General features: G+C 39.0%; 1 protein-coding gene across 8 annotated transcripts in view; it reads left to right on the forward strand.

Moving 5' to 3' along the window:
* The window catches only part of GRIP1 (glutamate receptor interacting protein 1), a 389,697-nt gene that overhangs the window by 195,131 nt on the left and 169,187 nt on the right, over positions 1 to 25,379 (forward strand). For 7 of the 8 annotated variants that reach the window (XM_012720449.1, XM_012720450.1, XM_012720452.1 and 4 more), the window contains exon 2: positions 9,136 to 9,216. The exons of the other annotated variant lie outside the window; for it this stretch is intronic. In XM_012720449.1, coding sequence (XP_012575903.1) covers positions 9,136 to 9,216 — 81 coding nt within the window. The remainder of the gene's footprint in view (positions 1 to 9,135; positions 9,217 to 25,379) is intronic. 8 annotated transcript variants of the gene reach the window in all.

Here is a 25,379-nt window from a genome sequence, read left to right on the forward strand (position 1 = left end):
GCCCCGGAGGTGACCACATGGCGCGGCAGACCTCTCCTGGCCCGCCCGCTGCTCCCCTCAGCAGTGTACTTCGTCGATCTGCCTGTTCTGTTCCCTACTCTGTCTCTGGTGAAGCCTTTCGCCGCCCCTCAGCCTCTGGCCTGTACCCCAGTTCTGTATGCACAAATAAATAAATCTTTAAAAAAATAAAAAAAAAATAAATCTTCTGATTGACTCAGGATGCTGAGCTTTTTATTAAAATGAGCATACATGCAGAAGTAAAGTAAAAAAGCTCCAGGATTTTCAGCCTGGAATTTGGAAACTGAGTCTGAACGGGGGTGATAATATTTTCATTTTCATTTAAAAATTTGTCAACAGCAATGTCCCTCTGATCATTTATTTGGCCAGAGTAATTTGCCTTCAGTTAATATTTGTTTCAACTTATAATACGCTTGGGTAACAGGAAAAATACTAAGCCATTGAACCTGGTTTAAAAATTGCCTAAGTGATAAAATTTCATGTCATTGATTGGAACAGTAACAGGTGAACACCTTAGAGGCTGTTTTCTGAATAATGAAACTTAGATGGGAATGCTCCACCCCACAGATATATGTGAATCATTTCTAATGACATCCAGCACTCATTCTTGCTCTGGAACAAGACTCAGACCTCTTAAAATGTCACCCTGATTACATTTAGTTTCAATCAATCTATTTTTTCCACCCACCCCTCTTGACCTATTCTAAATATAGAAACCTTTGCAGTAATATTATGTAAAAGAAGAGTTCTTTGAAAATCCTGATTGTACAAAATTTCCATCTCTTTCTCTAGTTTACATTAGAAATGCAAAAGTGGTCCCAGATAAAGGGCAAAAAAAGGGAGTGATTTAAGTAATCAAAAGATATAATCATTTAAATGATCCAATTTTGAGTTGTAACTCTCGGTCTTTTGAATGGAGACATTTTTAACATTTTGTTTTATGAGTTATTTCAAGAAAAGTCTGTTTTATTTTAAAATACTCTCTGAAATTTACTCCAGATGAAACTGTCATCAACATGTATGAAAGTAACTTAATAATTTCATATTATTTATAAATAAAAAAATTGGGGAAATCTTAATGTATGCAAATATCTTGTTTAATATTAATCCTACCGTACAACTATAGATGTTGCTACAGGATATCATTGATTCCTGTGACTTCCCAAAAATACTCAGATAGGGTCTAGCCTGCCTAAACTTTAAATTTTGGGGTGAATCTACGGAGAACTTTTAAAGAAAGAATTGGGAATTGTGGTTTAAAATAGCCAGTATTCACTATCCTCAAATGATTTGTATTTTCCATCAGATGTTTATCTTAATGATAAGACTTATTGAACTTATGCATATTTCCTAGTGTTAAGATACCAAGAATGTTAGCTGGCATAATTTGATGATTCACCCAGTGATTTAAAGTATATATAGCCCTCTAGACACATAGACAATGTAGATGCTATACTAAAATTAAGAATTTAAAGTTTTAAACTGAGATCTGACATGGTAATAACATGAGTTTTACAGCATAGAGTCCATCCCTCAAGAAATCTTGATTTGTTGTGATGAAGCTGGTCTGTAGTTGCTCTGACTCTTCCTCATCTGTCCTTGCTAGAAACAGTACTAGCAAAAAGCATAGGAATTATCACTTGTGATTTAGGCACACGAGAAATAGGAATGCCAGAGGCAGAAAATGTGCAATTTCATGCTCATTAATTTTAGAGGGAATTACAAATTAACCTGGCTAGAGATATTAGTCTTCAAAAGACCTGCAGGCATCAGCAAGCAGCAGTTACTACAGACCACTTCCACAAGGTTGACCAGATGCTCCATAGCCACATTGATCCAGTTTATCTCTGCATGAAGAGCATAGATGAGGTTCTATGCCGGACAGCTTCCTACTGTACAGAAGCAAAGTAGCAGCACTGTGTCTGAAGAGAAAGGGTTTAAGGAGGCAGTGTCATGGAAGAGTCTTTCCCAATGTCCCTACATAACTCTTCATTTCTAGTTGTCCTTTACTAGCTAAGGGGTCATTATGCAATGCTATTTCCTCTCTCCATCCTAAAGTGTAAATTGACTAATAGATTATTACTACAACTTCAATTGCTTCATGTATTCGAGTTTACATGTTTATAGTTAGGTCCATAGGTAACCATTTGGGGACAATTAAAGGTTTTGAAGTTGATCAATAGAAAATGAAATTCACTCAAGACCATAACATTACATCACTGCATTTACATTGCAGGAAATCATTCCAATAGTAATTTGGTGATTATAGTATTGGAGGTTTGGGGATGTTGTTGAAACCATTCTACCAACTTCTTTGTGGGGTGACACTGACATTGTCAGGTGACACATCAGTACAGGTACATCCTCAATCCCTGTGCAGTTGCTATTGCTCCTATCAATTGGAGCAGGCTTTGCAAATTTTAACGTATATAAATCACCAGGATATATTGTAAAACATCGGCTCAGATTCCATAGGTCAAGAGTGGGACCTGAGATTCTACATTTCTGACAGTCTCCCAGGTGATATCCATGCTGCTCAGCTTGGAGTCACTTACTGAGTAGTGAACAGTTTGATAATGAAGCAGTGAGAGAGAAAAATAGACTACTTACAAGACAGGCCTACAGCAATGTAATCTGTATGGCTGCCATTCTTTGGGTCTATAACACTTAATCCCTGAAATGATTATCTGATTGTGATTGATGTAATTTTAGAGGAGAAATTATCACTGTGAAGAAGTGTTTTAAAACTACAGCTGTGCTCTGTTTGCATTTTTTTAATGTTTGAAAACAAAAACCTGGCTCCTTTTAAGAATATAAAGTACATCTGTGTCTGAATTATAAAACTATGGAGAAACCTGCAGAGTCAAGGATAGACGTTAATGCCCTGCAGATGCAAAACATAACCAAGGAGAGAAGGGAAAGTAGATGGTTGATGAGGGAAAATCATCTCTTAAAAGGAAAGAGACTATAATGGAGTCAGACGATGCCTTTGTCTCCTGCCGTGAAGCTCAGATCATTTTTGACTCCCTCCTGGTTTAAATCTCAGTGTGTGAACCACTTTATCCCATTAAGGAAGAAGATGAAATTAATTCATTCTCCATATCCATGTCCTAGCCTTGATATGCCAAAGCAATAGATGTGAAGCCTATTTAAGACTCAAGAACCTCTCTAAGAATGATTAAGAATATACATTTTTGTTTGACCCTAGAAAAAAACAGGGTTATTTTAATCAGGGATTAGGAACTATTTGGAGCTAAAGAGAAATATTTGACCATATCTTTGAGTTTGCATTTCTTTAAATCATGCCAGCCTGTGCCTTTAGTTCTACATTCTTTTAAAAAGAAGAGGCATAATGAAATTCTATTGTTAAAGCCTGGGTCAGCTATTCTCTAGGGAATCTTAGAGAATTGGCATGGAGATGATGAGAGGGTGGTGTTGGGTGGAGGATGAGTGGAACAAGTACAGCTATGGAGGAGTGAAACTATAGCCCCAAAACTAAAATAATCAGAAAAAATTTTAATTAAAAATATTTAGTGTGCCATCAAACCACTAAGGCAGCAAAGTCAGGTGGAGGCTTAGTGTGTCAGAGAAACAGCCAACCCACAAGTAGGTTCATACTGGGTTAGGATAAAATACCCACAGGACCATGCACTGAAAAGATGGCTGTACACCATACAAAATTCCTATACTGGAAAAAAAAAAGTGATTTTTTTTTCTTGATTTTCTGATTGCAAAATTCTGTATAAATAAATTGCCAATGAACTTTCAAATGCCCCACCTCCATTGGTATCCATAAGACCCTGCTCATTTCCCCACTCTACTAATGAAGCTCCATATTCCAATCTCAAACCTATGAAGTAAGGGCTAGGATCACCATGCCACGTAGTTTTCATATCTTTTATCCATTTTTGATTCTTAGCTTGCCCATAGTAAGCATTAAAATTTGTAGAATGTAATTGAATTCAAGAGACAGGTTATTTCCTTCACAAAGGATTTCATGTTGTTCATTATGAAAAACTTTTCTTCTGAGCTGATGATGATGTGCATGAAGATGGTGGCGTGAGTTGCCTGTCTCCCCGCTGCTCGGAAATGGTCATAATGTTTAATTGCACAAAATGCCTAATCAAGAAGTTAAGGGATCTGTTGGCTTAGCAGGTGCCTCAATTGTGCATAATTAGTTGTTAGGAATCATTTAGCATAGACTGATTAGTCTTAGGCAAAGGAAATTATTATTATTTTTTTAATTTTTCTTTTCTTCAAGAAAGCCCAGCACACAGCTAAAGAATCTCAAAACCTAATCACATTCATTTCCTCTGGGAAATGCAGACCCAGAGCATGGAGAGGTAGTAGATGAAGAAGAACCAGAATGAGTATAAATTGGCTGTTTGATGCCACGCAACCACTGAAGGATATGAGAACAGGAAGAGAGAGGGATCTGTGTCCATTCCTCAAGATGTGATTCTCCACTCCAACACGGGCTTTGATTGTGATGCCGAGTGAAGCCTCCCCCTTAGGTACCTGCTGTTTACTTTCCACATTTAGAAACCCCAGTTTCACTTGCAATATGTAATCAAAACAAATGATCTGTCTTTGCCCCTCCTGTGTTTGGCATGTGAAGAGATTGGACAAGTTGGGGGAAAGGAGAGGGACAGATGGTCTCCCCCATTGTTCCATTTCTGTTTGAAAAATACGCTTGACTAAACACTTTCTGTGTTTCTGTCATAGTGTCAGCTCTCCATTTATTGGAGGGCATTTTCACTAGCCGGATGGGAGGTCTATAAAGACGAGCCATGTTCTCTTTGATGGCCAATATGCAGCCCCTATAATACTGGTGGTCATCGTGTGTGACAGTGATATCTAGCTGCTCAGATCACATTAGAAAAGGCTGACAGTTCTGATACCTTGAGATGCCTTAATGATCACTTGCAGCATTCATTTCAGGGAGCAGTGGCTCACTCACTGAATGTCTGTTTTGTCCCTATAGTGACTTTCAATAAGAACTCCTTATTCATAGGATGTACCATCAAAGTCAAGATTCAGAGTCTGGACTGAATGTAAAAATTTTTTACAGGCATTTTAATTTTTTAGTTTTTTGACATTATGAGATTTCTCCCCTCAGATGTGGTCACCAAAGCCCCTAGAATCCTCCACTGTAGCCCAGTGTGTTTTCCCTGCACCTCCCATCTATCCTCCCTTCTGGCTGTTAAAGGCATTGTTTTAAAGATTTTTTGATCAATTCTTTGGCAATCTACAGCAAACTCTATAATATTGAAATATATATTTTTAACATACATTATTATTTGATAGCTATTGTGTGGTGGCAAGAATTTAAAAAAGAAACAGACAGCAAACCTATAGGAAAAGAAAGAGGAAGGAGGAAGTGTAACTCTAACAGTGATCTGACTTTTGGGGGAGTTGCTTTCTTACAATAAATGTTCTCATTTGAGAAGCTGTATAGAATTTATTCACGCACTAGCATGAATATTTAATAAATGTCTAGTGTGTATTGAGCCCTGCTAGTTCCTTTCTAGTTATCTGACCTATTTTTTATTTCATTTATGTAACTGGTTGGAACTCTAGTTAGTATTTCCCTGATAAAGAAGAATTAGCTCATGTCTTGTGGTTCACTGAAGCTTTTGATGCTCTTCCTATAGAGTGGTGAGTTATGTCTGACATTTCCTTAGAAATTTTTTTTCTTCAAGAAAAGTGGATGAAAAAGTACAAGTTGGTTTTGTACTGTAATTTTTAGTTTATTTTTGTTTAGGTAAACAAGTACATGGTGTAAAGAGAAATGAGACTTATATACACAAAAGGTATGGACTATGTTCATTTGTGTAAGTTTCTCCATAAGAATGAAGTTAGAAGGAAAAAAAAAATATCGAATGGTTTCACTTATAGGAGGAATATAAGAGAACCAATATAAGACATAGGGGAAAAAATAATAATAACAATACAAAACACAACACAACATAACAAAAACAATTATAAACCAGAGCTATCCTGCAAGGGAGGAGGAGAGGGAGGGAGGAGGTGTGCGGGAGCTGTGGCGATGGTGCACAGATGAATTGGGAGAGGGGGAAGAGTAAACATTGTTTAAAATGAACCACAATGTATATTGATATATAAGTAAATTAATTTAATTTAAAAATTTAAAAAAAATGAAGTTAATTCGCACTCAGCTGGAGCAGCATGCCTGGCCACGTACCTGTATGATACAGAATGCATACGTGCAGACTTCCGGAGTCTCACTGTTCATCCAAAAGGAATGAATAAGGAGGAAAGAGCCTGGGAATAAGAAGAGCAGCAACTCAGTCTAGACTCACTTTAGATGTGTGTCCCTTTATAAATGTGCTTCTCTGGGCCTCCTTCCAACTTTAAAATGAAAGTATGCTCTGCTCTAGATCAGCCCTTATAATCATAAAATTCTAGGGATATAGCTACAAATCTCCACTAAGGATTCATGACACCACCACACAAATCTCTCTAGCACTCTACAACTTTATCTCAAAGAATAAATAGGTATCTCTTTAATTTTTTTTTAACTTTTAATGTGGCTTAATGGCTCTATCAGTTACTCATTCAGTTTCTTCTCTCCTCTATTTCCAAGCAGAATTTCCAACCAAGAGTTGACTTTGAGTAGATCACATTAAGAGAGTTGGTGTCCACTCGGGTGGAGAAGTTGTTTTGAAGGCCTGTGCTCCTCTCAGATGTGTAAAAGTGAGACCGTCTCAGAGAGCTTGCTAAAAGACACAGCCATCCCGTGCTGTCACGCAGCTCTGCTGTGTTCTCCTTCACTCTCATGATGAATGCTACCGAGATCCGCTTCCACTAGGAATTACTGCTTCTACCTGAGTGACTTTGGCAAGCTATTCTTAGATAATATGGAGCTTATTTTAGTGTGGCCCTTTGGCTGATACTCCTTTTGACTTCCTCATAATCGTTTACTTTCACCCATGCTCTGTGAGGACTCTATGCTGGGAGTGGGGGAAGGCTGGGAGGTGGAGCTGTAGAGACTAGCCATACATGAGGCCAGCTCAGCCTTTTAAGGATAGCTACTCTCTCTCCTCTACTGGTCAGGGAAACTGTTTCAAACATAAACGAGACAACAGTTTGTCCAGGGTTGATTTCTTCTGTAATGCAAACTGGGTAAATTCCTAAAGACATACCTCCCTAAAAAGAGTAGAAACTCAGAGTATCCTGGGTAAATCTCTTACTGCCCTTTAAGAAAATCCAACACTGGATTCAACCCAAAACTTTAATTGGCTGGAATCTTGACAAATTAAAAAATTGAGGAAACCTTTTGGCTTCCAGGATGTTCCTAAAACTGATTGTTATGATCTGTATCTCCTGGCTCAGGGCTCTATACTCATATAGTTTCAAGTTTTGCACAATGAAAGGAAATATGTTTTTAAATCAGTTTTATAAAGAATCCAGCTTTTAATATACGGTATGTTTCTTTTCAGAGGTGCTATGTAAAGTATATTGCTGTTACTGAATCAACACTGAGAGAAAAAATGCTCAAATACACATGGCGAATGGCTGGGGGGGGGAAGAGGCTTACGGTGAAAGGCTTACATTTTGTTTTGTGGTTGGTGATTACATTCAAAATATGTCTGCAAAGAGAAGAATCAAAGATCTAGGAGACTGCTTCATAAGCAGAAATGATACTGTTGATTGTATTGGTACATTAAAGTTGCTACTTTATGGTTGGAGGAATATAAAGAATTGTGTGACAAATGAAACATAAACATGTAACAGCGTGACTTCCATTTTTTAAGTTAATTGCAGCTTGTAGCAATGTTAATCTTTCCCTTTTTTGTCACTGCTTATAAAGACCTTGTTAGGTTTATGAAGAAATCGTGAATCATTTCAACCAGCAGTGCATTCCAGAGAGGAATCAAGTTCCTCAATTTTGAAACAGAAATCTCTTAGTTGGGAGAATAATGTTTTTAGCTGTCAAAATCTTGTTGCTGAAGTTAATCCTTATTGTATTTAATAGTCTCACATATACAATATGGGTCTTTTTAATGAATTTCTATTACAACAAAAACAACAAACCAACCTCACAGTGTGGCCAGAGTGACATTTGGGTCCTGTGACTTAAGCCTAGATCACTAAGCTATGTAATACAAGGCCATACATATCTTATTCTTGAAAACATCTCAGGTTGTTATTCAGACATCTCTTCCTTTACACAAATGTCCCATGCAAAGTAGGAATAATTCTTCCTTTCTATTTTAACCCTGATATTCACCACCCTAAATCATGACTCCTATATTCTAATTAAGTTCTCTTCTCGACTCTGTTCAAAGCACTTGACTTAGAATTTGACGGATCCAGCACCTCTGCCTCTGTCCCCAATGTTGTTCTCATTCAGCTTCTTGCCTAACTCACACCTATGCTGAGCTTTAATCCTTCTTTCTTCAGTTGCTCTTTTTTTATGGTGCTGCGGATTATTCTCATCTCTTTCTAAAAGAAGACAAATAAATAAGCTCATTGCAGTCTATGTTTTATTTTGCCAAACCACCACTCCTGCCCTCTTCCATCCTCGGTTCTCTGGCGTTTGAATCCCCCTTTTCTTCCATTTGCGCTAATAGCCAGCTCGCTGCCATGAGGAGCCCTCTAATTCTGTTTGTCTTTATTTCTCTGCAATACTAATGCCCTGTCACCTGCTTACCAGAAATGTAACATTTCATTTCCTTTGTTCTTCTGCCTGATTATTCTTTGTGCCCACTGAGCCATTCTATTCCTTCTTTGTCTTCTGTTACTGATATTCACTGAAACTTGTTTATCAATTAATATAGGTTGGCAGGCAAATAATTTGTGCACTATATTTGCATACTTCTTAACACTTTATGCCTTCGTGTGTGTTCGGTCCTCACAATCCTGAGTTGAGAAAGTATATCCCTCTTTTCTAGGAGAGAAAGTTGATGTTCAGAGGCTTTTAAATGTCCTGTTCCACAGCTTAACCAAGATTAGGACCCAGGTCTACTGCCTCTTCCTACCGCACCATACCTTATCACCTCTCTCTGGCAGAAGGATTGCAATCCATTAAAAATCTTCACGGCATTGGAAACTGGATGGAAATTAACCAAACCCTTCATTGTACCTTTGCAGATGACAGTCCCTACACTAAATCTGCCAGCCAGACAAAGCCGCCTGATGGAGCATTGGCTGTGAGGAGACAGAGCATTCCAGGTTAGACCAGACTTGGATTTTTCAGCTGTTTTTCCTTTGAACCCTGTTATTTGGTGATCCTACGTCGTTCCAACTTGGTAATAAAAATCATGCTATGTCATCAGCACTGACTGCATCCTGCACAATATGTTCAGCAATATTCATAAAAAGTAGACTTTGGAAAAGCTGCCAACTTGTGAGAAGTCATCTGTGTGCAAATCCTCTGTAAAATGACTTGAATTTATATCAGCTGTTGCTCATTTACTTACTCTCACCTCTGTTTTCAGGGATGACTCTCACAGCATCTATTTCTTTATTGAAGCATACTTGCAGACAAAGGGTTCAGAATTGCTATAGCGGATCATATATCTGTGGAATAAAAAAATTACTCCTTTCTTCTTATCTCTTTGAAATCGAATTTACTTCCATTGGATAACTCTTGCAGCACTGGGATTTTGTATTCTTACAAAACTGCGATTCATATTCTTGTAATGCCAATAAGTATACCTTTTTTTTTTTTTCAACAAACCATTTTGGAGAAATATCTTAAAATGCCTTTGCCCAGAATGTCAATATTTTGAAGCATTTAATTTGGGAATGACACAAAAGTTCTTAAATTGGGGGGGGGAACAAAATTCAAATTATCATCTAAACTTGATCCAATTAGGTAATTCTTAGAAAACCTCTATGGAAAGCAGCTGTGCTCGAGGAAAGGGTTAAAAGCATTATTGCATTTCAGACATTTATCTAAAACTATGTCCTTCTGTATTTTATACATGTAATTGAGTACCTATGGGATTTAGAGGACTGGAGTTCTAGCAGTTCAGGAGCAACAGCTGTATTCTCAACATTAAATTGAATGGTTTGGCAAAGATGTCAGTGAAAGGGGGGTTCTCCATTTGACCAAGGAGCAAGATAGGCCACTTTCTGAGCAGCTGAGCTCATGATTGTTATTTACTTTCATAAGAACTACATATGGTTGTTTTTACTCTTTGAAAGTTTGGATTTGTTATGAATGTGCATGGCTCCGAGAGAGGTGTATTGCACCTACTAACCTTGTTTGCATGTTTTGGAGATTCTAAAGCAATTTGAATCCTCTCTATAAACGACATCAGGTAGTGCTGAGATTTCTTCTATTCCACACTATAAGACATCATTCTTAGTATTGGTCACATTCAGAAAAAGTCAACAGTAGCCTGTCTTCTCAGCATTCTCTTGTCAGCAATATGAACACCCACAGTTTGAAGTTCAAGAATGCCAGCTTTCCATCACTTCCTTCTGGGCCTCTGCTCAGTATTCAGAATGAAGAAACTTCCCAATATCCTTACCACTTTATGTAATACTAATTAAAGCATTATCATGTTTCCCTTCATGAGTTCTCTAATGGTAAATGCTAAATGATAATGCATGTTTGAGGGCCAGACTTTTCCTTCAAGTCATTAAGTCATTTTTTAAATTACATGTTAGCTATATAGAAGCTGTTAATCATAATTCTTAGTTCATGATGCCCAAGTGATTCTTTGTGATAGAATTTTCCCTTTCATTACTCCTAAAGCAATTCAAATGTCAGCAGTCTTGAACCTTTTGTGTAGATTTAATGGGTTCTTTTTCTGGAGTTTGAAAATGGGCAAACACCTTTTAGTTCATTTATCATAAGACAGCAGCCAGAAGGATCAGGGGTCTGCAAAATCTTCTCAGTTCTTTACAGGAGTACAAGTAAAAGAAGACTATACCAGATGGCTAAGAAAACGAAGTGATTAATAGCTGTTTATTGCTTCTGGTTCTCTTAAGGAGAAAATTAAGAGCCCTCTTGAAAACTGCTTCCTAACTGGCTTCAGAGAAGTTTTGAACCTTTACTTTAATGTCTTATTGAAAAGTATCCTTAATTCCTCATTTAGCATAAAGAAGTCACTTAAATCAAAGGGAGATCTAGCCCAGCATTCAGAAATCCTAATCAGCTCACTACCATGGTCATCTTTATCCACTAACTCCATAAGAAAGAGAAAGAGAAATGCAGAGAGGAAACAGGGAAATGCACACTGTTATTTGCTGCAGCTTCAGCTAGAAATCCCTAGCTGTTCTCCTGGTGGAGTAAATTGGACCACATGCAGCTATAAGTCGTAAATGCAAGTTCACAGCCTTTGTTCCTTGTTCCTGTGCTCTCCTTCTGATCAGACTTCCCTCAAAGCTATTACACCACCCTGGCAGCAAGGGAAGAAGTATCTTGAGAAAAGTGCTCCAAGAAATTGAAAGAAGGTTAAAGGAGATCTTGATTTATCTGTCAGGCCTGGATCTTCTCAGTGCAAAACACATACTCTAGGAACAGGCCACCCCATAACTACTTTGTTGTTCCATTTCTGGGGAGTAAGTAACCGAAGGAAATTGCAAACTTTAAAGAAGCTCTGCCTTTTCCTTATATCTCTCATGCAAACTCTTCTCTCAGTGACCGCATGGACGTAATTGAATTTGACCATTCTTTGAGTACTTTCCTATGCATCTCTTGATGCAAGGGGTGAGGATACAGCAAAGGAGGAGCATAGGGTAGCGGAGTATGAGAGCTTTTTAAGCTCCTTTATCCAAGTTTTCTGAAAACTTACATTGTTCCTTAAAACTTAATCTATAAACATAGACTTGGTGGTTCCTGTAGACAATATTTATACATATTATACATATACACATAGATAAGATTTCTTAACATGGACTCCACTATTTCAGCCTAATAACGTATAACTGCTAATAATTCTGTTCCAAAGAGCTAACTTTAAAATTAATTTGCTTTTCATTCACATCAAAGTCCATACCTCTCCCCAAACTTAAAATTATTATAGTAATTATTTTATAATCCTAAATCAAATATGTATCTTTCATTAAATGCCAATTCTAACTATAATCCTACAATCCCTGCCTGTTCTTTCACCCAGTGGAGAATGGATTAAACATCACTTAGGAACAAAATGCATTTACTTTGTATGAAAGAGAAATGCATTATTCATGTCAGTTGGAAAGCAGTCATTTAATTGCATCTCTATGATATAAAATGTTCTTATAATTTTTTGGTCTTTCATATTTAAAATTTTTGAATGATGATAGTAAAAACAACTGACAAGAGTATCCCTATGCTCATGAAGTTTAATTTAGAAATGTAACATTTTGTTCAAAAAGCATTAAGGAAGGGATATTTCCAGCCCCATTTCTGATTTCTTGTTTATGATTGATTTATTTATATAGAATTGGGGTACAAGCCAGAGGTGCAGGGGCAGTGAGAGGGCTCACCAGAATCAGAGTGGGGAACAGAACAGGCAGACTGATGAAGTACACTGCTGAGGGTTTTTTTTTTTTCCCATGGTTTTTGCAAAGATAAGATGAGTTCTAAGGATAAAGTTATTTTAAAATAAAAATGTATTGATCTGAGTATCCTTTATTTGAGCAATTACTGGCAAATTAAAGTATGACCACTTGAAGGACTTGTCCAAATAATTAGAGAAAATTTGTACAGACTCTGGGTTTGACAGATTTTTCAATAATTTGTGGCTTACTAGAGATAAGACACTTCATCATGCCTGTCTAACATTAGTGAAGAGAAAAGACAGCATGCTACACTAGAACTCCAGGTCCAGAGTTAGTATATTATCTATTTGACTTTCCTCCTCTTTCCAGGAGGACATTTTTCTTTGCTTATGCTTTGACAAAGAATTTGAGGCAATTCACAAATGCAGGAGGATGCCAGTCACTCATATTCTTATATATTACTTTTCTAGCTTTGGTGCATCACAAATACTGGCTGCACTTTGTAGCCAGAAAAGTCCACAAACTTGGTGTTTTTTTTTTTCCTCCCTGAATATAAAGAAAGACACATCCATTTTATCAGATGGGTATGGAATTGATATCGGTCTTTTCCGCTTCTCACATGTGAATACTTGGGTATGGAACTGTGAATCTGAAATATGCAATCGCGCAAGAAATGTATACTCCAGCTGTTTGAAATACATCTACAGAAAGTCAGAATCCAACCAGGTGTCAGAAACCAAAGTCAGAAAATAACACATAGGTGAGCACCACAAAGAAGGTTGCAACCTTGAGTTAAGAAGGAAAGGACAGGAATTTTGAAGGTTCTGACCTTTCTGGTCAGCATCTTCCTGTCTTTGTTATGCACACAATTTGATGCTCCATTGGTCTAAATTTTCATTATTAGAGCTGGTAATACAGTGTGACATTTACACTGGGGTATTTGAGCTGTCACACTGGTCAGGTGTATGAAGGGCATTTACTCTGATTGCCAGGCTTGGTCCTGCTCCCTCTGTTTAGTTGCAACATTGAACCTCTCCAGAAAAGGGGTGAGTCAGGCAACTTATTGATTCATCCAAAGAAAGGTGTTGCACGATATGTGTGTAAATGTCACCCCATGGTACATTTTAAATATTTTATACTTCTGTCCATTGTACTTCAGCATAGCTAGGTCAAGGAAAGATAATGGGCCATTATGGTTGCAGTGTGCTCTTAAGTGACTTAAGAAAAATAGAAGTTGGTGTGTGTGTGTGTAGACAAAGGATGTGAAGGAGTGCTTTGAATGTTCTTGCCATTCTAGATTATAAGTATTTCAAAGTAGGAAGTTTTTATTTTTTTTAATAGAATGTGCTACAGGGCTGCCTAAAGATGCTGAGTCAGACTGCTGTCAGGGAGGGCATGACCCACACAGAGACACCGGCAATACCAAGGGACATGTGCCATCGCTATGCTGCCTGACCCTGCACCCCAGGGACAGAGGCCAGGTCAGCAGGGTGTGCCCTGTCAGAAGCACTCACTGTCAGCATCAAGAACCCAAAGCAAAGATGTTCGCAGGTAGCAACCTAACTAATCTATTTATCATTTCTTTTTTAAAAGATGTATTTATTTATGCATAAAAGAGCTGAGTGGGGGGGGGCGGTAGGGCAGGGGTTTGAGGTGAGAGGATTCACCAGAGACAGAGTAGGGAGCAGAACAGGCAGATCTACTGAGATCCACTGCTAGGGGAGCAGCGGGCAGGCCAGGAGAGGTCTGCTGTGCCACGTGGGTCACCTCCGGAGCAGGAGATCAAATCTGTGCCACTGTGGCTGCAGATAGCTTCATAGTGCTGAGACTTAACCCTTTGTTCCACCAGAGGCCCGAATCTACCCCTTTTTTAAAGAAGTTTCCCAGATTAGGAGGTGGAAGCCTTTGGTAGCACTGCCAGTGTATCTGAGAGACTGCCTGCAGTATTTGGTTTACCTGTAGCCTAATGACTATCTAAAATTAACTCATACATTTAACATTTTTCTTTCTCATTCTCTCGCTGAAAAGCAGGCCACCCTGCATTTTAGGTCCTTTGTCTTGTTCCCTGCTGTATCTCCAGTGCCTCAAACAATGCTTAGCAAATGGGAGGCCCTGGAGGGTTTTGGAGGACTAAGGGAGAAGGCAAAGACCCACGGGCCAGCTGTCTCTTGTGCTAGGTATGTTGCATCATGACTAGAATACTTTTACAAAAAGTCTTTGCTGACCACATATGTTCTGGCTCATTGTACGCTCGACAGCATCTCGATTGGCCTTGAGGCTGCACCAAATTTCTAAGGAAATTTCTAAGGAAATCAGCTGTTGCCCAAGACTAATGAGTGAAATATAGGTCAGCTAGAAGCTGAAGGATTTTAAAGGCCAGAGGTCTCCCTCTAAACTTCATTTGTTTCTGCTTGAACAGAAAATGTCTGTGCCGCCTATAACACCTGAAGAAAAAGTTCAAGCACAATTTAGCAATAGAATTGACAAGATGAGAATGATTCATTTAAGCACCCTGCAATAGGAAGGAGCTAAAAATGGTGGGAAGATATCTGGCGTCTATAAATAGACAGTGGCAAAGCGAAGCTGCTTCCTTGTTACGGCAGGAACACTTTAAGGAGTTCCCCTGGAGAACTGATCCACTTTGCCGTGTGGCTGGTTGTACATACTGAGTTCTCCTCAAACAGCATGGGGCGAAATGAGCAGCTTGATTTGTGTGTTCAGGGCTTCAGCTTTCATTAGCAATTCAGAGAAATGACAGTCTATTATGTTTGAACTTCTCGCATGCCTTAGTAAACATGGGTGACATATAATAAAGTGGTGCATGTGCATCAGTGATGTTTAAACAATAATCCTTCCAGCATGCAATTTCAGAAAAATTATGTGTAATGAATTAGAGCTGTGCCTCGATATTTCCCAAGTCCCTTTGTGAGGCATCTGGCCAGTATCATGCTCTGGGAACACACAGAAGTCAGTTGGGCTGACACTAACCGCGGCCAGCACACTTCCCAGTATCCACAGAACATTTGAGAGGGGGCTCAAGCCTACATGCACATGCTACAAGGAGAAAGCTTTTTCCTTCTGCTATATTCACCCTGAAATAAAATGAATTTTCTCACTCTCCAGGTTAGGGAAACCTTCAATTCGGGATTATTAAATTAAGTGACATTAGAGAAGTAGCCTGGGTGAAAGTGATACTGGCTGATGTGCTGGGGAAAGTGAAGGACCATCCAGTTCGCTGTACAATAGATCCTCTGGGTCCTTTGATTCTCCTTCCTTACCCATCAGGCTGGCCTGCCATAGAATCATGCACACGTCATCTTGCAATGTTTGTTTTATGTCTGTTTCCACCTGGACCGTAACTAATATGACTTGAAGTGCATTTGAATAAGCATTTTTCATTAGCTTAATCCTAATCTTTGCTATCTGTGATTTGATATACTGATCCTGTTTTTCTAATACAGATGGTTAAAATTTCCATTTCTGAAACTTTTTAAGAAATGTCCCCTCAAATCCTTTACTGTCTATATCCACCATATCTTGGGAGATGCTGATTTGGGTGAGATTCTTTCCAGAAGAACCAGCTTTGAGAAGCTGAATGTTCTCTATGTTGTCAGTATACTGATAGGTAGTTGCAGGTGTATAGTGGAGAAGAGGCCCATTGGAATAGAACTGCAAGGCCCCTGGGCCTTTTGCTGAAAAATGAAGGGAAATGCTGACAGAGAAGAGGGGGTTGAACAATATTAACTCAAAGCCTAAAGTATAACGAGAATTAAATGAACCCAAGAAAAAGAATGAGGGCAGCAATAGATCCTTATAAAAATACTAGCTGCCTTTCTTTTCATATTATGTTCCAAGTGTTAGATGAAGTATTTTCACTTGTATGGTTTCCTTTCTTCCTCCACTACCTTCAAGCTACCTTCCTCCATTAGCTTCCAACAGTACCTGCAAGAAATAAGTTGTCTTCATTCCTTTATAACATGAGCAAGCTAGAGTTTGGAGAAGTTGTAGCGCTGCCCAAGGCTACAGAGTTGGGGTGCTTGGATAACCCTGGATAAAAATGAATTTCAAGCAGTATCTTGAGTCACAAATGAAAGTGAAGGGTGATGGGGAGAATCTTTAGGTTGAGGTGTGCAGACTTCTACTGGCCAGTTGAGCCTCTGTTCATAGTAGCCCGAATATGTGAGATGAGGAGGAACCTCTGAGTGGTGGTGACCTGTGTCCAACCAACTTCCAGAACCCACAGAGCATGGGTGCCCTTGACCAGAGAACAGGAGGCATGCAATTTCTTCTCTAAGTAACTGAAGACTGAGGAAAAAGTAACAAAGGAATTACAGTGCTTCAGGCTGTGCTGTAATTTATTCTATACATTTATGATTTTCAGGACTTCAGAGTCACAAGAAAAATTAAGTTGGCCAAAAAGAGTTGTATACATGTTCTTAAAAATGGTAACACCATAACCGTATGTTTTATGTTTCCCTTTTAAGACCTTGGCATAGTGCAGATCTTTATTACACTATTGATAAGGTGAAATGAGTTGCTTTGCTCTGTGGCAGAGCATTTGACCTTGCAGATAGGTTTCTGAAATCATTTCGTCTGTATTTCACATTATGGGAGTCTGTGGGGAGACTGACCTCAGTCAGTGTTCTTGCTCTCTCTTCCTTCCTCATTCTTTCTCTCACTGTAAATGCTTGTAAATTCTTTTGAAAGTAAGCATTCTTACATGCCTCTACATATTTCTAAAACCTATTATTGAGCTAGATGTTAAGCTGGTGTTAAAGATTTCTGCATCAAAATTTTGAGAGAAATACTTCATGGTACCTGGAAAACTTCTTTTCTCAGGGTTTGACTACAGCCCTGATGCCTTCCTGCCTGCTGCCTCTGACAGTAACTGCTTACGCACAGATTCCGTGCCTCTCACCTACCTACTTTGTTGTATTGCTGGGTTTCATTTTCCCGCCAATTTTTTATTTGCTCTCAAAGTTCATTATAACTACCATGGTTATCTCTCATTTTGTGATTCTGAATTTTTTTGTCCTGACCCTTATACAGTCAACTTATTATTTAATGATTTCTTGAGTACCTTCCAGGTACTAGGAATAGCCAGTCTTTGTTCTCCTGGAGTCATATTAGTGGGGGAGCCAGCTATTCAGCAGTGAATGTCTTACGTTGAGGTCAGGCAGTGATAAGCTGAGCAAGAAGTGAACTCCTCTAAGGAGTACAGCGTGAAGAGGCAGAAAGTCTCTTAAGTACATTAAGGCACCTACCTTCTCCTTCTTGAGTTCTTATATTTTAATCAGATAAAGCATGGTCCTGCCTTCAACTTCTGGACATTTTTCCACAGCTTGGTTATCTTTATCTGGTTTGTCAGTGCCCTTTAGCATAAGACAACGTTCTTCCAGCTGTGATGAAAACGAACAAGCACAAGAAAACCATCGCTTTCTCTGACCTGGATATTCTACTCTGTTAATGCCTATGAAAATTGTATTTGTGATGAAGTAATGGTGTTTATTTAGATTAAACTCATAGTCAACTACACTTCACTGGTCTTCTCACAAATTGCTCGATAAGCTGGGGTTCCTCTCTTGAACATAACTCTCCTTGGAAAGCTGTACACTTCACTCATTTGTCAGCACATTATTCCTATTATATTCAGCAGTAAGATTTGAGAAGAGACAAGAAAGGTCACAACAATTATTGGGCATCGATCTTGTTTCAGTCTTATTTATTCTCAGTAAATAGTCAGTTATCCCAGTGTTGCAAAGGAAGAACTTAAGACTCATAAAGCTTAAAGTAACTTGCCTACACATATCCAACAACAGAGCTGGTATTTGAGCTCAGGATTTCCTGAATTTTTTAGCTCATCTTTCTAACATGGATGAGGAAATAGTCTCTCTTCCTGCTTATCACTTATATTAACTTCTATTATTAGCTGTGAATTAACCACAAATTTGATAAGCATCTAATATGAATTTGGAGCATAGCAGTACCAAGGACAGAGCCCTTAGTACACCCCTCCCTGTCACCCCTCCAGAAACAGTGGCCTTCTCCCCTTAACACGGATTTGCTGACTTTGGGTAGCACCCTCACTGAGCTTCAAAGCCACAGACTTTCCGCTCACAGTAGTCTGTTCTTTCCACAGGTCATCATAAAAGATCCTTCTCAAGATTCATTGAAATACTCAATGTGTGTCTACATTATCTCTTTGTGTGTAGTGTTGGTTTGCATACTTTATTCCTCAATCGTGTATTATCCTAATTCTAAATCCTAATTCTAAAATTTTTCCAGGATATACCATTAATCCCAGAGATTTGAGATTTTTAGAGCTTCCTGATATAGAAATTAAAATTTTGGCATAGCTTTCATTTTAATCTTTGTTTCATAATCATATTTGTACCTTATAATTCTCTGCAAAATAACTTACCGAGTTATATAAACTCAAACATTTTAAACAGCTAAGGTATTCTTTTCATATCACTTTACCATTCTTTGGTATGAGTATCCTCTTACTTTAAACTTAAATTCTGTCCTTTCTAGCTTGTTTTCCTTAGAAGTCACTGGAGGTGCATGTTTGGAGTTGAGTAGCACAGCATTTCAACATGCCAAAAATAACTTTACAGCAATGTCCACCAGCAGTAGATTATTCTCCATGTTTTTATTGAGAACTTGGAAATTTTCTTCTAGTTTTCCTTATTTCCTTATGGTTTTCCTTAACAACTCTTAGCAGAACCGTTTCTTTTTTTTTTTTTTTCAAAGATTTATTTATTTATTCATACAGAACTGGGTTACAGGCCAGAGATGCGGAGGGGGAGAGGATTCACCAGGGACAGAGCCGGGAGCAGAACAGGCAGATCGACAAAGTACACTGCTGAGGGGTGCAGCGGGCAGGTCAGGAGAGGTCTGCCACGCCATGTGGATCTCCTCCGGGGCAGGCGGGGATCGAACTCATGCAGAAGTGGATTAAGCTTCTTCGTGCAGTGCTTTAACCCACTGTGCCACCAGGGAGGGCCCAGCAGAACCATTTCTTGATGAGCATTCAAACTCCAACCTTGCAAATGGAGAAGAAATGGAGGCAGCTCTATAAAGAACCAACACATAAAATATGTATATATGTCAAAGAAGACTGTCTGTAGGAGTGAACCAAAAAAGTGTGAGAAGTTCACAGTTCCTATTAGTAGGGAAAAAAAGAACACTTGAAACAAAGTTGATGACTGGTTTCAAATAAGTAAGTGATGTGGAAAAGGGCAGTGGGCTCATGACTTTGAAGGTATACCAAAAGTCATGTCAGTCACCAAATGGCATGGTCCCACTCTCTGAGGGCAGCCTGCAGAAACGTTTGTGTGACCTGTGAGTACCTTGAGATAGTGCCCATTGCCACCTCCTCCCCCCCCCCCCCCCCAGTCATACACTCTACTCATCAGCTTACACCAGCTGGCTTCATTCCTTGAGCACATCAGATTAGCACCATCGTATGGACTTTTGCCCCATTCTCTAAGGATGAATTATGAGAACAGATCTGCAAACAATTTGAGGTAAACTTCCTAAGAAGTACAAAAAGACAGCATAAACTCTAAAGTTAGCCTGCCTTGTTAAAATTCCAACCACCTACTGCTCTGTGGACTTAGTGTGCTTACTTAAGTTTCATGCTTCAGGTATCACCTTCCCCGTTGTATGAAATGAGAGTAATGAGGATTAAAGGAGTTCATGCATAGAAAACATCTATATTAGGTATCTATTGCTAGGTAGCAACATTGCCACAAATTTAGCAGTTTAAAAACAACACACATTGATTCACTCCCGGTTTCATTGGGTCAGCAACCTAGGCATGATTAGCTGTTCTTCTTTATTAGGGTCTCACAAGCTGCAATCAAGGTATCAGCCAGGGCCGCAATCTCAGATGAGATGTGCTGAGGAAGGATCTACTTCCATGCTCACTCAGGGTGTTGGTAGAATTCAGTCTAGGGCTTCAGTTTCTTATTGGCTCTATGCCCAGAGGATGCCTTTGGGCTCAGCACGACTGCTTACTTCCTTGCAGCCCACAAGGCCAGGGAAGTCTCTAGAAAATGGGCACAAAGTTTCTGTGCAAAAGCATATACTTGTATTCACCCATCCCCATACCTGCCATGTTCCACTGGTTAGATTCAAGTCACAGGTCACACCCACATTTGTGGCAAGGTGGCAATGAAAGGCCCATGATCAGGAGTCAGGGGTCATGGAGGACTACCCTAGACTCCATCAGCCCCGCACCCTCAGTCAGGCCTGGTACATGGAAGATGCTTATAAATGTAGCCATTATTCTCTGAAGATATTTGAGGGAGACATGGGTAATACACACTGGGTCTATTGAGACAAGTAATGCAGGATACCTGTGGGCACAATAAAAATCCAGGTGCATCTTGAACCAGATGATTCACAATCGTCTTGTGATTTAATTCAGTCACCAGGTAATATGAGCAAACTGTCCTCCCCTCCAAAGTTTCCTCTAACATCTTTCTGGATTCACTGCTGCTCTTGTTCTTGTGCACTATATATTTTTCACTTTGCCTGACTTTACCTGAGTAAAATGGGAGATAGAGCATCTTATATGATCTTTAAAAATTCTAAGAACGGGGCCCTCCCTGGTAGCACAGTGGGTTAAAGCACAATACTGCAAGCTAGACACAGCCGCCGCTTGCAAGTTTGAAGTCCAGCCCCAGAAGTGACCCACATGACACAGCAGACCTCTGCTGTCTCGCCTACTGCTCCCCTCAGCAGTGTCATCAGTCTGCCTGTTCTTGTTCCTCTTGAACAAGGATTCTATTGAATCCTCTTACTGCATCTGTACCTCTGGCCTGTACCTCAGTTCTGTATGCATAAATAAAAAAGTCATTTTTAAAAACTAAAAATGACCTTTTTTTAGGGCAGTCAAGCTTCAGAAGAGGGGTTGAGGGATAAAAGGGAAGAAATACATTTTATCTTTGCAGGGCCGCAGGCACTATTTTCTGCTTCTGGTTTCTTAAAAAACCTAATGAGGTTGGTATACCTGGACCGTATTTAATAAAAGTCTTGCAATATAACTAGGTGTAAGTAGGAAAATGGAGAAAGAATGAATTGAAATTCTAGGCTTTCTTTAGACCCTGTTCCTGATAAAGGAGGGTTTTTACTGTCTGATTCATACCCTAGTTCAGTCATGTGCTTCCACTCTGTGTGTCGACGGCTCAGTGAATGCACGTTCTGTTTAGTGGCCCAGCCTTGGAAGAAGATGGATAAGTCAGTCTGTTTGTGGCACCACAGATTCTAGAAATGGGATTTTATGCCAGAGAAGTTGATTTAAGACAGAGGAAGCCTTGGATGTGGATTTCCTAAGCGTACCTACCAGTCCCATTTCTGCATTCAGTCCCTGAAAAATGCGACCAAAAAGTGATGTGTGCTATACATCAACACGCAAACCCTATCCACACTGAGTCATGTGTAGACTGGGCTCCCGCCCTGTGTTCTGGGGAGGGTGGATCAGAATGACAGAGTCTCTACAGCCATGCTGGTAACTAAATATTAAAAATATAATAATCATGAAGCATCCCTGTTATTTCTTTAATTTAAGCAATTTCCCAGTAGAGTGTTGAGGTGTTAATTGCTTCTGCACTTTTTTAGTTGACAGATATGTCCTTTTTTCACCTAAGTAAGAGAAGCAATTATTGTAATGCTCTCATGGGCTCGGTGAGATATTCTTTAATGGATTTTAAAGGCATTCATGGGGCATTGTACTTTTAAAAAAGAAACTCCTCTGCTCTGTTCATACCTGATAACAAGGGTGGATGTTGTGTTCAGACCACATGATGAATTTGCTAAAGGAAAATATGCAATGGGCAAAAAAATAAAATAAAATAAGACAGCAGTAGTATTTTTTCATAAAATATGTCTACAGATTGCAGATATGAGAAAAATATGTTCTTGTGTGTACATATATCACCAAGTTGAACAAAGATTAAATAAAACAAGGCAAAAAGAGTAAGCTTTTTTAAAAAGATATTAAGCAGGACATATTTCTCATGAATTTCAACACAAAGTTGTTATTTTTGAAACTGGTGTGATCTTCCAAATGTGGGTTTGACAGGTCACTAACAATGGAAACCAGTAAATACTCTTTTACCCATTGTGTGAAAGTGACTTTCACAACCCACTTGAACCACAATTTATTTTAATGTTTCATGATTACATTCAATAAGTCAAAGAAAAATAGTCTTAGAACTTTCCATTAGAATGTAGAACTGTTTTTACGAGTCTCTTTGGCAACTTGTCAATCTAAGACAACTCATGTTAACCAAAGTGATGTAGTGGAAAGAAGATTGAACTTAGACTTTGAGTGCCTACTTTTAAGTTTTGAAAAAATGACTTGCCTGGTATAGTGTCCCTAGGCAAGTCATCTAACCTTGAAAAGCTGCAGATTTTTCATGTTTGATATCTTGGTTTCTCTGAGAATCAAATAGGGAAATGTAAGTCTGCAAGGTAGCTCATTAAGTGCTATCTACAATTGTAATATGGTCTTATCGGAGGAAAATGTAGGTTTTGTGATGCCTAAAGCTTATGTAATTTAAGGAGAAACATCTCTTTAAGAAAAAGAACACAAAGATATATTCATGTGACATATCAGCACATCACCAGATGCTCTCTCAAGGCTTTGGAGGAAACAGTGACAGTAAAGGCCCTGGAAATTTAAGAGTGATGAGCTTTATCTACACAGCATGGTTCCAGACTTAAAAATACCAGAGCTGGGGGGCCCTCCCTGGTGGCACAGCGGGTTGAAGCACAGCACTGAGAATCTAAAGCCGCTTCCTCATGAGTTCGATTCCCACCTGCCCCGGAGGTGACCACATGGCGTGGCAGACCTCTCCTGGCCCGCCCACTGCTCCCCTCAGCAGTGTATTTCATTGATCTGCCTGTTCTGCACTCCACTCTGTCTCTGGTGAATTCTCTCACCCTCCACATCTCTGGCCTGTATCCCAGTTCTGTATGCACAAATAAAAAAAAAAAAATACCAGAGCTGGGAATGTCCTTCCCTGCGATCTAACAGGACTCGTGCCTTTTTTCTCAATAGAAATCTCTTTGCAAAATCTTACATGGAGTTTATTGCTGCTTTATTTACAATTGGAAAAACATGGAAACAGCCCAAATGCCCAAAAGTAGATGACTGAATAAAAAAGATGTGGTACATATATACAGTGAAATATTACTCAGCAACCAAAAAAGAGAAACACATGTCTTTTGCAGCAACTTGGATGGAGCTGGAAAAGATCATGCCTGGTGAGATAAGCCAGAAAGAGAAAGAAAAATACTGATGGTTTCACTCATAGCAGGAGTATAATGGACGAGGCGAGAAAATAACAAAAATAAGTAACAACCATATACCAGAGACATTTTGCAGGGGTGGAGTGGGGAATGGGATCAAAAACGGGGGGGTGGGGAGGGAAGTGCACGGGATTATGGTGATGGCACACGGGTGACTTGGTGATGGGAAACCCGCGGGGATTACAATTGAATTGAGATGGAAAAAAAATGTACAAAATGATGTAAAAATAAACTTTTGTAATAAAAAAAAAATCTTACATGGAGGTACAAAAGAGAATACAGGTAGAATTAGCTGCAGGTGGATGGGAGACGAAGAATCTGCCTCCTTCACTCCTCTTGTCTCGGTACGTCAAATGTTCTGTTGAAAGTGGCATTCAAAGGAACATACTACATTTCATTTAAAGCCCTCCTGTTCCTCCTACATTTTAATAACCATGAAACCACAGTGTATCTTACAGTTGCTTTTGAGCCTGTAGTAGCTAGGCCATCATAACTGTGTGTGTGAGTGCTCCAACTTCATTGTAATTCCTGAAAGACGGTTGGATAAATGAAACCCCTTCAGTCTTCAGGCAGTAAACCATTTAAAGACTAGTTGAAGAGGCAATATGCATTGTTGATTAAAGCAATCTGTTGACACTTTCTGGTAATATTAAGGTAGCAAAGGGTCAAAAAATTGGTCAAATGGATTTCAGCACAGTTTGGAAGAAAGTACAAGAGACATAACAGAACACTCTCTAAGAAATCTGTGTCACAATGTAATTGATGTCTAGAGAGTAATATCATGTGGGAAGTATGTACATCAGTGATGGAAGGTGTACATCAATGTGAGGAAGTTGTAAGAGTGCCTTACTTGGTGATTTAACCTACATATTTCCTTTTCATCTGTGCACTTGAGTTCTTTTGTAAGTATAAAATTTTTTAAAACCTTAGTAATAAGAATTAGGTTGTAATTTAATTGGCAGCATTTTTAGTGGTCAATAAAATAATAGTGTCCCTTAAACTGATGGCATCTTAAAGTTAATGAAATACAGTACTTTGCAGTTCAGCAATTAGTGACCACATGGGTTCAGTATCTTGCCCACAGCAATATGAATGGTTTTTCCAGGACATAATAAACCAATTGAGAATTTATTTTTCTAGCTATTGTTCCCTAGTTAGCCCTAGACTAAAAGTCTCACTTTGTTTTGCAGTTCATCACTAATCATGTTTGTTATAATTTCTAATTCTTTAGATCTGTGTTTCATACTAGATTATTAATTCCTTGAGGACAGAAACTAGACCTATCATGTTTATGCTAGATAGCAAGGTGTGTTACCATTTAGCAGATGATCAGTAGATAGTGGAAGGTTGGATCATGGATGGTAGATGGAAAGGACTAAAGTGTTTCTTTCTCAGAAGGTTATAAGATAACTTACTTAGGTAAGTTATATAATTGGGTGCTATTATATATGGTGATTGAGAAGACTGTGCTTCTTGGAGGGTGGTTGAAGCCAAATTTAGGATATGGGTGTGTCCTTGATGTGGGAAGCATTGCGCTCCTCAATCCTGATTCCCTGTGGCATCTCAGTGGGGCT

Source organism: Condylura cristata, unplaced genomic scaffold, assembly GCF_000260355.1.
Source record: "Condylura cristata isolate star-nosed mole 26May11 unplaced genomic scaffold, ConCri1.0 scaffold00004, whole genome shotgun sequence".
Lineage (NCBI taxonomy): Eukaryota > Metazoa > Chordata > Mammalia > Eulipotyphla > Talpidae > Condylura > Condylura cristata.